Source organism: Apteryx rowi, unplaced genomic scaffold (assembly GCF_003343035.1).
Source record: "Apteryx rowi isolate R43461 unplaced genomic scaffold, aptRow1 scaffold_180, whole genome shotgun sequence".
NCBI classification, from domain to species: Eukaryota; Metazoa; Chordata; class Aves; order Apterygiformes; family Apterygidae; genus Apteryx; species Apteryx rowi.
The window spans coordinates 1,565,476-1,581,430 of record NW_020448086.1 but is presented as its reverse complement, the minus strand read 5'-3'; the positions used below and the strand labels follow the sequence as shown (position 1 = coordinate 1,581,430).

Below are 15,955 nucleotides of genomic sequence, written 5' to 3'. Positions count from 1 at the left end.
TCAGTCCATTCCATGTGCCTCTTAAAGTGAAAAAGGAATTCTAAAATTCATTGCAGTAATTAACAGTTTAGTAGGTATCTAGGACATTTAAATCACTGGTGGCAGCAGAAAAAAATGACTGGATATGGTTTGTATATACATTCCAGTTTTTGAAATGTTGTTTAATATAAATTAAGTGACTTAGAAATGGTTATCAATTATAAAGTTTGTCTGAACAAAAAGAACACAGGATAATTATTTATAACAGTGACAGTTGTCTACATTATTGCAGTATTTAACTTAAGTCTGATTTGTTTCAATAGTTTAAAGCAAAGTAGTAAATTCCCTGGGAACCCATGGCCTCCTTACAAGAAGAGAACACCTCTACATCCAAGTTACAAAGGTCTCATAAAGCTTTTACACTGCAAAACCTTGCACATTGTGCTGTTCACACTTCTTTACAAGGTACAGTCATAATTCTCATTATTTAAGGCCAATATTTTACTTCCATTTAATCACGACTCTTTTTACAGATTTGCAGTATACATGTTCAGATTCATATAAATTTTTATTTTTGTTCTTATGATGAAGTACTTCGGATTAGATTTTCTTTTTTTTACTAGTTAAACTAAAGACAAGTTACAACATCCAAAAAATTGAGGGGGTAAATTTTCCTTTTTTATTATTTCACATTCTTTTCATGAATTGGTTGTGTGACTTCAGAGATGTGTAGTATTTCATGTTTATTTTATAAGCCTATGACGATGTTTTCCTGTGAATTTTGTTATGCAGTTTGTACACATAGCAAGTCAGGTACCCGAGCAGATGAGCAGTCCTGCTGTGCTTTGAGCAGCACTATCAGAGTCATCAGGGCTGCTGCTGAGCTGTTGCTCCGTGACGGTGTCGGGGAGCGTGCTAATGGAGCGATGTTCCCTTGGCTCCCGCGGCAGATCTGTAAAGCGTCAGCAGCAGGATGAAGCAAACATCTGCAACCTTGGTGGCTCTAGCTCCGAAATGGCAAATATGTCTCATAAGTGCAGTTGGTTCTAGTGGCGCTTCCTGGACACGTTCTGGCTTTTGATAATGTTGTAGCACTTGTTTTTCAGCACTAATCGATGCCTTTAAATTATTTTTGGTTTTGTCTTTGATAGTTGGCTGCCCCCTTTTAAGGAGAAATGCATCCCTTTTGCTGAGTACATTCATCAGAAAATGGGACTCTGAATTGGTCTTTGTACTTGGAAAGTGCTTTCAAAGCGATGGGCCGCAAAGGCAGTCAGGGGACTATAAAACGTGGCTTGACTGAGGCACATTAGCGCTTTTTGCTGGGCAGATGTTCCTTTTATGCTCCTTTCAGTGCTCCTTGCTCCCCGTAGCTCTCCAGCTTTTGTTGAATAGAAAATATCTCTTGTTAAAGAGAGTAATAACTATGTGGCATTTACAGAGGGCCGTGCTTATTCCTATGGAGTTGTTTTAACTGATTTTTTTCTCTACTGAAGTATCATATAAATAAGTTGTCAGTATATCACTAGAATGGATACAGATTTAAGATTTTATCTGAATTTATTCAATAGATTTTACTTTTATGACAAATTTTTTTCTCAMAAGCTTTTTATTGCTTACAAATTTACAACTTCAATAAACAATAGGTTTCGCTGTGTAATAAGTGCAGTTTCAGAAATCTACTTTTATATAGTATAAATTAGAAATATTTGAAAAATTTTTTTGCTACTATTTTTCCTTATCCATGATAAATGGACCATATTATGGAGAGGACTGAATTCAATGTGCAGAGACTGTTGCATGACGCCATACCATTTGGGAGCTTGGTAGTACAACATCTTCTGGTTGGTTGAGGTTTTCCATTGTCAGATATTTCTTAGTTGCTATAATCTTGCCAAAATCTAACCAGTAGGTGACTTTTTTGTGCTGGATGAGCATTCTGGCACGTTCTTCCAAGAATGAAGCAAGGATAAAACACGTTCCTTTTTCCCCTGTTTTAAACACTCTTTTATCAAGATTCTGAATCTAATTTTAGCCAAACTGTAGACACTGTAACGCTGCGGTGTGGCCATGCTCAGTGGGTTGTTGTTTCTTGTGTTAAGTGGCAGTAGTGGTGGTAGTGGGTAGCAGCAACTGGAGGCTGCAGGGCTGGGGGCAGCCTGAGGCAGGCGGCTCTTGGGAGGGCTGCCCGCTGCGGAAAAGTGGGGCAGGGAGTCTGGGATGATTCAGGTGATGAAACAGGATTTTAACGTGGAACAAAAATGGAGAATGCAGGAAAGGAATGCATCATCTTTTACTGTCTTGCTCATATTTTTTATTTTTCTTATTCTACTACGGAGCTTCAAGGACCTAAATATTGACAATCTTAAAATTTTCCAGGACACTGTTTTAGCTGGAGTGTTACATTTCTGCTAGGTTTGTGGAAGGTAGAAATTGTGTAGTGATCGATTCCATGCAGTGGTTTAAATGATCCGCTTTGTGTATTTGTGTAATTTTGCCAATGCACAACAGCTTTTGTGTCCCTTGACCTTTGGGGCTGCGTAAAGAAGAACAATAAAATACGTTTGACTATTTTTAGACATGTTACCCAGTATGACTTCTGTTTCTAACTGGTCAACTGCACATCATTTTCACACGAATGTAATACTGAATGTACTTTTTTTTCTTTTTTTAAAATGATCTCTTTAATCTGAGATTTGTTTGGGTTTTATTAGATCAGCTGTTCAAACATAATTTAGAAAAGTCATTATAAAACAGTATTTGTTTTAAGAACTCTGTCTCTGATGTTTCTGATGGGTGTATCTACTTGGGAAATTTGGCCTATTCAGAACCAACTTGTATTTAAAACTTTGCTGCAATACATTCTGAATTTCTTTAGTAGCCTGTTTATAATGAAATTTTAAATATATTTTCTTGTCCACTATTGTTACAATTTGCAAGTTCTCATAATTTTCTTCCCTTTGAATCAGAGCATTCTCAAGAGGAAAACTGTCCTGCTTTTTCATTTCAGCAGCACTGCCTCTCCCTCTTGGAACATTAAAGTTGTATTAAAAGAAAGATAAGTGCATACGTGTGCACATAGGTGTACACATACACACAGGGTTCAAAATAATTTTTTGACCCTTTCTATTTGAGAAGCTTTTTGTTTGGATGTTTTTATGTATAATTTTTGAAGCCTTTTTTTTCTTTTTAAGCAAGGCTTGCGTCTTCCATGGCAGTAAGGTTAGTTGAGGTCCTCTGCACATTGGTGGTGTTTGGCTTTAGCAATCCCTCTTAGTCTCCTGAGGACATCAGGAATTTCTGAAGCGTTTATTTATTGTTCGTAATTTCCGAAAGAATGTTCTGTGGAGATGGTTATAAGTAACTTCACGTGAGCCCGGCTGGTGTCCCCAGGTGTGCAGGCGTCACTCAGGGCACGAGGACTTGCCTGGCTCTGGCCGCTGGCTGGTCCCAGGGAAACGGGTGGGCAGGCCAGCTGCAGTGCTTCGCTTGCAGCTGACAGCAGCGTAACTGAGCACCTTTACCTGGCACTTAGGTGTTAAAATTAACCACAGCTTGAACTAGTGATTGTTTAAAGATATGAGTTTGTTTGGCTGGAAAGAGTAAAATTAAATCTTGCTTTTGCCATGATGCTCACAGGTTAGTTTTTATAAACCTCAAAATCATTTTCTTAAAATAAATCAAATAAATTGAGGAGTCTGAAGGGTAATATCAAGAGCAGGATGCTGCTTTGTATATTGAAGTCATAACGGGCTGAGTGGAGTAATGATTTCCTGTCATTTAAATGCACTCCTGTTGATACAAGGCACCCAAAATGACTTGTCCTATTTTGTAGTAGCATTCTATACTGTTATATTCATGTTATTACTCTTACTTTTCTTGGCTTTGTTGCAACTTTCTTTTTAAATCCTATAACATAATGCCCAATCAGGTACTCTCCTTTCTTGGTCCTTTCAGTCATAACAGAAGAGTGGTGTTTAAAATATCTTCATGATGTTTCAGAATAAACGTTACAGCAAGTTGAATGGGCAATTCAATTCACCACTCTTTAAAATAATTTTTTCTAGCTGTGTCTTCACAGTTATGGTAAGGCTTTTGAAAGCATTACTGTACAACAAAAAGAAAACTTTATTTTAAATTCTAAAATTGGAGCTCAGTGTCTCCAGAAAATACTAGGGCAGCAAGTGTTGTTATAGTGTTCTGCCTGCCCAGTCTTTTCCGTATACCGATACTCGTGATATATCTCATGCTATGGCTCTTGAGAAAATATTTTCCTATTATTAAAAAATAGGAGGTCAAAAAATTGAAGGCAAAAATTACATGTGTAGCTCAAAAACTTATACCTTTCCTGAAGTGGCTGACCAGGAAAGTCATGCCTGGAGATGAAAACAGTTTGTAGTACCTTGAGCTTCTTCACAGGAGACTCCTGATTACTTTCTTTCACTTTCAGTTTAGGTTAGAGGTGTCCTCCAGTTTTTCTGCACTTTTTTTTTTTTTAATTAGGGATTGCGAGAGTATCAAAGATAAAAGACCTTCTAAGCTGTGAATGTCCATTTCTCTGCCTAGATATTAATGGATCATCAGAATTTGTCTGAACATGTCCTTTGCATGGTTTTATATTTGATTGAGCTGGGCTTGGAAAATTCTCCAGAACAGGAGTCAGATGAAGAGGTAAGAATAAATATAATTTTTTCATTAAAACATGAAAGTGTCGTCTAATGGAGCGACATTCTCTTAAACACTTGATGTTTATTAAAATAACAATTTTACCATGGGATTCAGGATGAAACACCATTTTTTTATTTATTTAAGCAGGGATCAGCTGAGCAATAAGTATTAGGAAACTGCATACAGTTGTGAAAAAGAATTTGACATCTTGCCATGTGTTGCAACAGTGTCTTTTAGAGTTGAGGCTTCTGTATCTTTAAGCTGACAATATAGATCATGCTATTCTGTAAGTTAGTGCTTGAAACTGGTTGCCAAGAAATGAMTTGAATCTAAAACTTGCTTAAGTTATTAGATTTTCAGCTGAAATCATTATCACAGAACATTTTTTCCACTAAAGCTCTGTGTCTTCTAAAACACGAGATGTGAATTAGCCAAAATTTAACTGTCCTTTTGATGAGAATTTGAATATAAAGAATGCTTAGTTTCATTATTCCAGTTTCCCTTATGGTATAGGCCTTTCATAATTTTTCCTGGTGTTTAATATTCCTTATAAGACTAACGATCTGCCACTTTTTTTTCCAGAGATTTTGTGTATATTTTGGATGTTTTGTTATGTTAAGCTTAGTTTGTACATCTTTGTATTACCCTGAGTAATTCCTTTTGCTCTTGTTAGATAACACTGTTTGGGTGTATTTGTTTGCCTATATTCAGTCTGAATGTATATTTTTATTTATTTAATTATTTGTTTGCATTGTAGTCCTCAAGATAGATATCAGTCACTGTCATAATTTCTAAGAGCTGTATCATCTTCAGTGAGGTACATACTTTTCAGCAGGTTGCTCTTATGTCATGAAGAGAGGATGGTCTCTCTACAAATATAAAAGCAGCGTGAATTATTGTAACATATCAAGGACTGTACATTAATTTGTTTATTCTAGGAATCTGCAGGTGGACAAGAGCGTTGCCATGACAGTTGGTTTCCAGGTAGTAACTTGGTTTCTAACATGCGTCACTTTATTAACTATGTCCGAGTGAGAGTACCGGAAACTGCTCCAGAAGTGAAGAGAGAACCACCTGCAAGTACCAGTTCAGATGGTTTAACTTCTTCACAAGTAAGTATATACAAAAAACAGTCTTCTTCCTAGAGTAGTTTAAGTTATTGCTTTATTGCTTATTTTGTTTTTTTGTTTGGGTGGTTTTTTACTGTTTTTGTGAATTTCTTAGAATAACTTTCCTCTCGTAATCTTTCCAAAGAATATAGATAGCAGGAATAGAAGCTACTTCAAATCATATCTCCTTCCAAATGACATATTTAATGCATTCTTTTTTGTCCTCAATCTACCAGAGTTCAAGGCGGAAGAGCCTTCACAGAGAGGTAGATTTGTGTGCAATTTGTTTTCCTAAGCAATTAACTTGCAATCTGACTTTAATTGTGCTCACCTTAACATTCAGTGACATCTCCTAATTTTTCTGAATTTCTTTTTACTTTATTTTGCAAGGATTCTTGCTTTTTTCATATTCTTGATGTTAATCTTAGGCGATAGATTTTTAAGCAGTGAAATACCTTTACATGTTTAATATAAATATTTTAAACAAATGCTATTTATCAAATATAAAATGTCTTTGTTAGCTTACTGCTTGAGCTTTGTATTTAGTCCTGTTCTGTCTTGCCAAGGTCTTACTAACATTTAATAATGTAGAGTAGTCTAGCTTTCTCAAATCTAGGTAAGTTTAACCTTATGTTGCAAGTGCATTTGAAATGATTAGTGGCAAAATAGGTCTGTTTTTGTGAAAACAAAATTAATGTGTATGTGGTGGGATCCTGAAAGATTTATAGCCAGTAGATAAGATATCTTTGTCAAGATTGCTTCTGTATACAGTGCTTCAGATTATTTTATACCAGATGTAATGAAAGCTGTTGTAGTGAAGTGCAGCGGGTATTTCTTTTGCATGTTAACACTAGAAAAATAGATTAAAACATAAAGTAGGTAGGTGAGATGACTTATGTCAGAATTCTGTTTTTATATTTAGTCTCTCAAGTATTTGGCATCTCTTGGCTGCCCAGCCTTCTCAGAAGTAGGGATTGAGATGTTAAAAAGTTCTGAATTTCATGTTCAAGATGTTCAGGAAATGTCTCTTCTGTGGGTTCAGGACATGCCTGTTGCTCCCATGTGTGCTTAATCTGGGACTGAAAACAAGGGTAGCACAGTAACATCTGAATGGGCTCTGTAATTTGTGTAACTGCACTCATGCGGTTACATGCCCCAAACAGTAAGCTCTGCTTGCACATATGGCTATGTGGCTTCTGAATCTCAGCTAATAAAGCTGCACAGGATGGGCAATGCCCATGGGGACACCTGGGCTCACATATGTAGTGGCTCATGAGCTAGGCTGTGCAGCAGTGCTCAGTAGACCTTATTAAAGACATTTAAAATGGCCTAAAGATGCTAAAATTCTGAATATTCCAGAAAAAAAAAGATAAAATACTGCTTGGAGAACAGGATCATAAGTTTAGAGCGAAGCTAGGTATTTGTTATTATTTTAGTGTAGATAATATTTTAATTTTGTACTTGACTTTTTAATGTAGCTGTGTATAACAAATCTGTATAAAAGTTTGATATGCAGGGTTAGTTTTTGGTACACCAAATTTCATTACATTTTTGGAAGAGGAAAGGAAATCTTATTGTTTCAGCTTTTTCCTCCTAGTTTAAAARTATCGTCTATGGTTTTATTCATTTTGTTTATATTTGTATTTGTATTTATTAATTATAATTTATTTATTATAAATTTAAACTTTTTTCCCCCCCCCAAGAACTCGGGGACAGCTCAGGTGTTCAGTTTGGTTGCAGAACGTAGAAAGAAATTTCAGGAGATCATCAATCGGAACAACAGTGAAGCAAATCAGGTGGTTCGGCCCAAAACATCGATGAAATGGTCAGCACCTGGTGCAACACCACAGCTAACTACAGCCATTCTAGAAGTCAAAGAAAGTATATTGTCCTTGCTAATTAAATTACACCACAAACTCTCAGGAAAACAAAACTCTTACTATCCTCCGTGGTTAGATGATGTGGATGTTTTAATCCACCCAGAAATTCCAAGATATTCTCATGGTGATGGAATGACAGCAGTAGAAAGAATTTTATTGAAAGCTGCAATACAGAGCAGACTGAATAAACGTATAATTGAAGAAATATGCAGAAAGGTGACACCTCCTGTACCACCAAAAAAGATTAGTTCTGCAGAGAAGAAAACTTTGGATAAAGAAGAAAGGTAAGTTTAAAAAAAAAAGTGAAGAGGGTGGTAGAAGGGAGTGTGTTTGCATCTACCGATTGATCTAGCTCTAGTCTTGGCACAAATTATTAAAAAACAAGCAAAAAAACCCATTTTATAATTCTGGTCTTTACCTGTTTTGTATACATATGATGCAAATGGGTGGTAAGGAAGTGTCTGCACCTTGCTATTATAAATCTTTAAAATACAAAAATTTGAGATTATTTTTGTTATATACGTGATAACCCTTAATGTTGCCAGATACCACTTTCTAATTTCTTGGCCATTTTTATACCTGTACTCAGTTTATCTTAGGGCAGTAATTCTCAGCTTCTGCAAGCCCCGAGACTTGCAGATTTTATACATTCAGGTCTGCAAGACAAAGAACTTTTAAAATAGAGACTTCTTAAATACTGAGAACAATCAATACAGTTTTATTTCCCTCTTTTTTTCCCTCGACCTAGAAGCCCTTGTACTTTTGTATGGGAGGAGTAAGAAGAGAAGTTGTGTGTTTGGTAACCAAAACTTTGAAGCTGCTCAGTATTCAATCTCTATTGAGCTTGCTTTTCAGCGTTATTTTTTTTCCTATCACTTCACACTGGAATTTTTGATTGAAACTTATTGGCACATAACAGAGCTTGTTTCCCCTTTTCTGTTTTGATGGGAAGAATTACTAAGGCATAGCAAAGGTAAAACTAGGTAGTAAGAGTGTTAAATGAAAAAACACTGAACTCCATAATCGCAGTTACAATTCATATATACAAAGGTGCAGAATGAAGATTTTCTTAACAACTTTTGGGGCTTAACTGTGCAACCTCAAGATAAGTTAGAGGTTTTTTTGATACATATAGCATATACATTCATGTACACATATACTGTGGATTTTTTTAGGTTTATTATGTGTGAGTTGGTAGCACTGCCTTTTTCTCTTGTCCAACACATTCCATTTAAAAAATTTGTTTCCAATTTCTTATAATTTTATTTTATTTATTATTATTATTATTATTATTATTTTCTTATAATGTGGCCTGAAAACTTGCATGTCAGGTGCCTTTTCTGGTTGAAATTTTGGGGGAAAATCTCAGTTTTGAGATTGAGGTTGGGAGCAGTGAGTCCTGCGAGCTCTCCAAATCCTGGCACTAGGCAAACCAAGGGCAGAGGCAGCTTCTGCTGTGCTCGCAGCAAGTGCAGTGGTGGCACAGAGCAGCAGGGAGCAGGAGCAGGCCGAATCAAACACCTAGAGGGCAACTACTGGGGCTGAGAAGCAGAGGTGAAAGCTTGGCCTGGCAGAGGCAACGTACTGAAGACTGGGACTGGAAGGAGGAATGGTGGGGGAGAGGCGCTAGGGGCCGAAGGGAAGATACCAGCTCTGAATAGCTGATGTGGGAAGACAAAAACTGGCAAGCTGGGGAAGATAGGGACAACTGTTAGTTGTCAGGGCAGAAATACTGGGAGATGAGTAGGAGATGGAAGAACCAATTATCGATGAAAATCTCAGTGGGGGAGACAGGGTGTGAGAGGTGATAGGAATGGGAAAGTGTGGAGCAGGAATGCAAATGCCTGAGGGCACGGAGAGAGGCTGGGGTTCGGTGGCTGGAGGAAGTGGGGCTGGAACGGGGCGCTTGGAAGAGGCTGGTAACTGGCTAGTGCAAAAGGCTGGAAGTGAAGAGATGAATTGTAGTGCCAGGAGGCGGTGACCAAGATTAGCAGGCTGGGGCATGGAGATTGGGGTGGCGAGATAAAGAGAGGACGACAAGGCTGAAGAGGCATCGCTGGGGCAGAGGTAGGGTGGGGCACGTGCTGGGATGCTCAAGCATTCTCTGCAGGGCTTGCTTCTCTGTGCAGTAGTTTGGGGTATTTATGGTGTATATAACCAGACTATATGTTTATGGTTCTAGAAATTCTGGGAAAAACATACTGCAATCTCATTCAGGTGATTTATGAGTTACTTTTATTTATATATATGTATTTTTATTTGTTTGAAAATAAATTAAAAAAAATCGTGATGGATTTAAATATGGTAGTGGGCCTTAAGAATTTATTCTAGAAAAGTTAAGGAACTTTAAAAAAAAAAAAAAAAAAGTGTGTTTTAATATGACTCTCAAACTCTTTGAAGCTGGATTGGTTCATAGAAATTGGTCTCTGAGAAAGGTAGCATCTCCTCAAGTGAAGAAAGGGAAAGATCTGTCACTTTGTCAGATTTTTCATTAAATTCTCTCTGCCATGTCCAAGAGCTGCGGCAGATTAAAGCAAATATTAAAGCTTTAATTCTGAATATGTATTTCTTTTAAAATAATGTAAATCAAAATAGATTTAATGTTTTTATAATTATCTACTTTAAAAAATGAAATTAATTCTTCCTTGCAAGTGTGCTGTTAATGGTTTTCTTTTTAACATCTCTTGTAACAGTTCACTAAATGGGGCAAAGTAATCAAGGTCTAGTATGTAAAATTCCCTTTCAGAAAATGCTGAATTCGGCTGCTTCCAAAAAAAGTCATAGCTACATATTGAATACGTACTCTTTATTGTGCAACTCAGTAGCGCTCAATTTGTGTACAGGAGAAGCAAGGGAGTCAGTGAATCGCATGACTTCTCATGTAGCAAAGGGGTAAGGTCATTCCTTTCCCTCTGTAAAGAACCTGATATTTGCATGGATCTGTTCTGGGCACTTTTATTTCCAGTTAAGTGCAGTGGATCACATCATGATGAAAATAAATGTTTCCAGTTCTTTGTTGTTTCAAGTGACTATTTTCTTTCCTCACATCCATAATGACATTGGGGACCCATGGCATTTATTAATAGACAGTGTGATAACTAAAGTGACTGATCTCATAGTTTGCGCTGTTCTTGTAGTCAGGCTGAGGTTTTTTTTTCATTTTTGATTTTCAAGTCCAGTTCAGTATTACTGAAGATGGAGCAGGCTGTGAGCGTTTGGTGCTGACGCTTTTGGGTTACTTCAGCGTGCGATGACAAAGTTGGCGTGACCGCCGCGCTGGGTTGTCGCCATGGAAACCAAGGCACAGGAGTAGCCGAGAGCCGGAGCTGCTCGCGGTATTTTTTCAGTTGCAGTGTCAGAGCCCCATGGGTGATGATGGAAAATTACTGAGCTGTACTGAATCTGTCAGTGTTTGTTTCTGTCCTCTTATTAGAGGCCTCTATTTACAGTCACTCTGCTTTTAGCAAAGGCATATATTGAGAAATTCCCAGGGAGGAATAAATAAAAACAGATCTAATGAAAGCCCCTATATGTTTCCTAAAATAGGGAGTCTTAGGACTGTGGTACACAGAAGTTATTTTGCGAAATGATGGCTGTACAATGACAGATACATGGACAGAGACCTTTGAATTTTTAAGGTGCCTTTAAGAAAAGCAGTCTGAAGCTTTGCCGTGCAAACAGGCCTGAGCTCTGCCGCTGCGCCCTGGGACCCAGTCCTGCAGGCGGCGGAGGACCCCCTCGTGGCGTAAGCAGATGCCCAGCGATGCTTTCGAATCCCTTGTCGGTTATCCTAATCACCCCTAACTGAGTAGGAAAAAGAAAGACAGAATTGGTTGTTAGTGGCGATGAGCAGAGTCTGTAGCCCTGGCAGAGCTTCCCGGCCGGCCCGGGAGCGCTGCGTGGCCTCCTGACGGGCGCCGCGCTTCCCCCGTGGGCCCCTGCTGCGCTGCCGGTTTGCGTCTGCTTTCCCTGCTTGACCTGTCCCATTTCCTCCATCTGTAAACTCATGTCACAGTAAAGATCCCTTCCTGCTTTTGGGGCTCAGGAAGAGGAAAATTTGGTAATAAACATGCTGCAGGGGATAAAAGAATATTGATGGATGTAAAAAGATAAAGCAAGTGCAAACATTGAGGACAGGAGTAAGGACTGTACTGAAATAGTGGTATGTAAACAATGCATCAGATGTTATTGTAAGAAAGAGGGGAATGTTTTTGCAAGAACGGTGTGATATCTAAATGAAAGAACATGAAAGGTTAGAGTAGGATATGAAGTTGGTAACTAGAAGATAACAGAAATGTGGTTTAATGATGGTCTTAACTGGGGCATTAGTTGTTAAAAGCTGTGCCCTAATCAGGAAAAACAAACAACAAAGGAAAAATGGTGGGATATCACTTTGTTAATATGACAGACTGCAAAGAAAGAGCAAATAATATAGGTGAAAGAAGTTAGAGTACCTTAGAGGAGGCCAGCCAAGGAGCTTCAGTGCAGGTGGAAGTGGGAGCTGGGGCTGGACAGCGAGCTGTGGGACGTTGCTCTTGGAGTGAAGGTCGGGGGGGCTGTGTCATCATGGAGAAGAACAAATCCTCAGCGGGAGGTGTGGGGGGGAAATGGTGGGAGAGCTCAGGTAGTTTTTGATTTGCTAGCTGACAAATTTCTTTATGGTTTTTCACTGAGCCATCAACAGACGCTGCTATTTTGAAATTCATGTTTGCAAGTAATAAAGGAATTACAGAATAGCTGGTCATATGACCTTGGACAGGTCACTAATGCAGTTTAAATGGCAAGATAAACAAGAATGGGTCTGCAGCTAATGTTCTTGATTTTGCACATGGAAGGTAATGTTAAACTATTAAGAAAAAGTTGGTGAAGTCGGCTTGGCTCCAGGGAGTTTGGGAACTTCAGCATGGAAGCAATCTGAAACTTCTGCAAGTCTGTTAAAACTGTTCCTGGCCAGTGTCTGGGGTGTGGGTAGGGGAGAAGAAACTGGCATGAAGAGCCTTAGCTGGAAAATAAAGTGTTCATAATTATGTTTTCTTTAGCATCAGGCTTGATATCAAAAGTGTGAAGTAGGTCTTTTTTATTATTATGGACTTGTAAATGTTGCTTGTTCACAAGAGTAGTTGTTTTTGTATGAAGGTTGGCATTTCATTTTGCTTTTCTTCCTTTATGTAGCAGAAAAGCAACTTTAAAGACTAATGTCTTGGTTTTATTTATGGTGTTAGGTGGTAATCTGCTAAGGATCCTTTGGATTTTTGGAGGGTTTTTTTGGACAGGATTTTGTTCCTTCCTTTCAGAGTTAAAGAAACAAACAAAAAAACCCTTTTCCCAGCAAATGCTACTTCTAGAGCAGTAGCTTCTTTTTTTAGTCTTGAAAATTAATCTTTTATTTAGAGAAAACCTGAATTTTGAATGAGATTGTTTGAAATGGTGATTGTATTCCTTCATTATAATAGTCTCTCCTCTCTCTCTCTCTCTCTCTCTCTCTCTCTTTTTTCCCCCCTCTCATTTCACACAGACGACAGAAGGCTAGAGAAAGGCAACAGAAATTGCTAGCTGAATTTGCTTCAAGGCAAAAAAGTTTCATGGAAACTGCCATGGATGTTGGTAAGTTTTTGGTTGGCTGCTTGCTTTTTTTTGTTTTTAATTTTATGTTAGTATTGTTTTTAATCAAACAGCTAAATGAAAATGCTGCTACATATCCACTTGGGCATTTGATAATTCTTAAGAGGCTTAAGTTGTGGTTTTTAGGATAGATTAATACTGAATAGGTAACTGTTAATGAATAAGCTCAACAGTCTTGAAAACATGTAAAAGGAAACACATCTGAAGTACATAAGTCTACTGTGATTTTTTTCTTAATAGAGAGTGAATAAAGTGGTTACATTTGTGTGATGTGTCAAAATATTTTCCTTTTAATATAAAACTTTAAAAAACAGACTAACTTTGGAAAGAGTACATTTTCTTAAATTGTGATAATAAATCTTAATACTATTTCTTTGTAGAGAAATTCTCAAATTTTAATAAGGTAAAGGTTTTTGCTTTTCAAATTATGTGTAGAATTGAGAAAAGAATAATTTTTAGATCACCTCAATACTACAAGCGATAATACTATATTCTATGTCAACTATCTCTTTTAAATACAGGCTTTACAGCAGAATCGGTACTCATATGCTTTTCTTAAGGATAAGTTCTTTCAGGTTTTGTTATGTAGAAACTCATAATCTTGATTAGTTTGTTTTTGTTTAAGGGGTAGAAACTATTTTCTTCATCTGGATTGTTTCATTGAACATTAGCACTTTTGAAAGCAGGATTTTTTTTTCCCTCTCAATCAAATAGTCTGCCTTGTGGTTTTAATTTGAATTTAAGCAGTGCACTAGTTAGAAATACTTTGCCTCTTGTTTTGCTGAAGAAAGCCTGTTTGTCAAAGCTCTGTTAATTTCATTTCAGTTAATGGGGTGCTGAGAAGATTTAGTCATTAATATTTATAAAGGTCTTGGATATGGCAACCCAAAAAAGTTCTTTAGCAAATAATGACCGCATATATGGTGTTATGTTTAGCAAGTGTGCAATAACTAACACAAAGATTACATATTAAAATGAGTTTGAGTAATGCTTATAAAATGGTAGCTTTTTTTAAAATCTATTTGCTGAAGTAAGGAAGAGGGAGAAAAAGACATGCAATTATGTTATTAAAACCAAGTCATATTGCACACAATCATGACTAAAGTTGATTTTAATTGTGATTAAAGTTGATGAAGTTTCCTAACTTGATTCTGCAATCATCTATACTTTGAATGCTTGATACTGCAACTTTTAAAGTTGATGTTTTTGTATATGAATCACATATCTATATTTTGTTACATGTTATATGGCTTACATATATGCATGTATAAACACACATGCTTAATAAGCTATATTTAAGGTAACTACTTTCATTCATGGATGAGGGGCAGTAGTCAATACACTGCACAGCATTTCTTTGTGGAGAACTGGGAACACTTAGCTKTTACTTTAACAAAACATGTCAAATATTAAAAAGAACCTTTAATTTCTGTACAGTCAAAACCTAGGCCTTTGTGCTTGTGCATGAGTCGACATGCTAGGCACACAACTCTTAAAAGTACCTGTCTGTTTCTTAGTATTTAAGCAATGAATAATTTTAAGTATTTCTCTTAACATAAAATGTAGGGATTGTTGTTAATTACACCACATCATGCACAGCAGTAGATAGAATTGGTTTAATGGACTGCATTTTAGTATAGTTGTTTTGCATGAAGACATTTCTTGGCAACAACTTAATAGAATTAGATATTTTGCATTCCTTTAATAGTTTTGTTGTCTCTGAAGTGCTCAATTTGATTTTTTTGGAAATGCCTCATGGTAAGTATGAAATGGTTTTTGCATTTCTTTTCTATGATGCGATTCTCAGCAAACATCATTCTGTCCTTGAAGCAAATGCTCCTTAGCTAGGTTAAAAAAAAGTGCACAGTTTGAAAGCAAGGTGACATATATTTCCTAACACTCAATCTTCTGAACCCAGATAGAAAAATAAATTAGGTACTGATCTCTTGAGAATATATATGCTGGTTCTGGGCAAAAGATATTAGCATGCTAATAGTTGCTTTGATGCTAGGGGAACACTTTGACACATAATGAGTATGGCAGGAAGAATGTTGACTACAGTCAGAGGTTGTAAACTGTACTTATTGTGTTTGGACACTTTTACACAGCCTTTTGGGTTTGGGATTTTTGCCAGGTGGGGAAGAAGGGGAGCAAATCATGCCCTTAAACTCTCGAGAATTCAAATTGAAATAAAATTCAGGCAGCAAGATATTGTGTAATAACACAGTGTGTTAGATGATAGCACACTGATCAGTATTTGCTAGGAGGTAACAAAGGCAGATTTTGTAACTTTGGGTTTCTCACCTGTACTGGTACAAAATCAAACCAAGTGCTAAATAATTAACTTAAAAAAAAAAAAGAGAGAGAGAGAGAATAATAGTGTTTGGTACTACCCTGGATTTCTGTCAAAGTTTAAATGTTTTCATGTTCCTTCAGTGATTTTAACTTTGTTCTATTTAGTGAGGTTCGTATTATCTATACTTCTGAAATAATCTTCAAAGGCAAAGAGAACGCATTGTAGGTAGCTAGAAAATCAGGGGGTTATAGTATCAGACAAATCTTGTAAGAGAAACTTGGTGAGTTAATATCAATGCCACTTATCATCGTCTTGTATTTCCCATTTGCTTCTTGACATCATTAGGACAAGTTTCTGTGAAATCAGTTAGGTTAAATCTTTGGAGAATCAGGGCCCGGGAC

General features: G+C 37.1%; 1 protein-coding gene across 13 annotated transcripts in view; it reads left to right on the top strand.

The window, feature by feature from the left end:
- Positions 1 to 15,955, top strand: part of UBR3 (ubiquitin protein ligase E3 component n-recognin 3) — a 123,802-nt gene that overhangs the window by 49,490 nt on the left and 58,357 nt on the right. For 11 of the 13 annotated variants that reach the window (XR_003252788.1, XM_026061421.1, XM_026061420.1 and 8 more), the window contains 6 exons: positions 303 to 444; positions 4,546 to 4,650; positions 5,586 to 5,759; positions 5,993 to 6,022; positions 7,460 to 7,920; positions 13,152 to 13,240. Coding sequence is in view for 12 of the 13 variants with exons in the window: in XM_026061421.1 (XP_025917206.1) it covers positions 303 to 444; positions 4,546 to 4,650; positions 5,586 to 5,759; positions 5,993 to 6,022; positions 7,460 to 7,920; positions 13,152 to 13,240 (1,001 nt within the window). In the remaining variant the exon portion in view is untranslated. The remainder of the gene's footprint in view (positions 1 to 302; positions 445 to 4,545; positions 4,651 to 5,585; positions 5,760 to 5,992; positions 6,023 to 7,459; positions 7,921 to 13,151; positions 13,241 to 15,955) is intronic. The other 2 variants (XM_026061423.1, XM_026061422.1) reach the window with 1 other exon arrangement.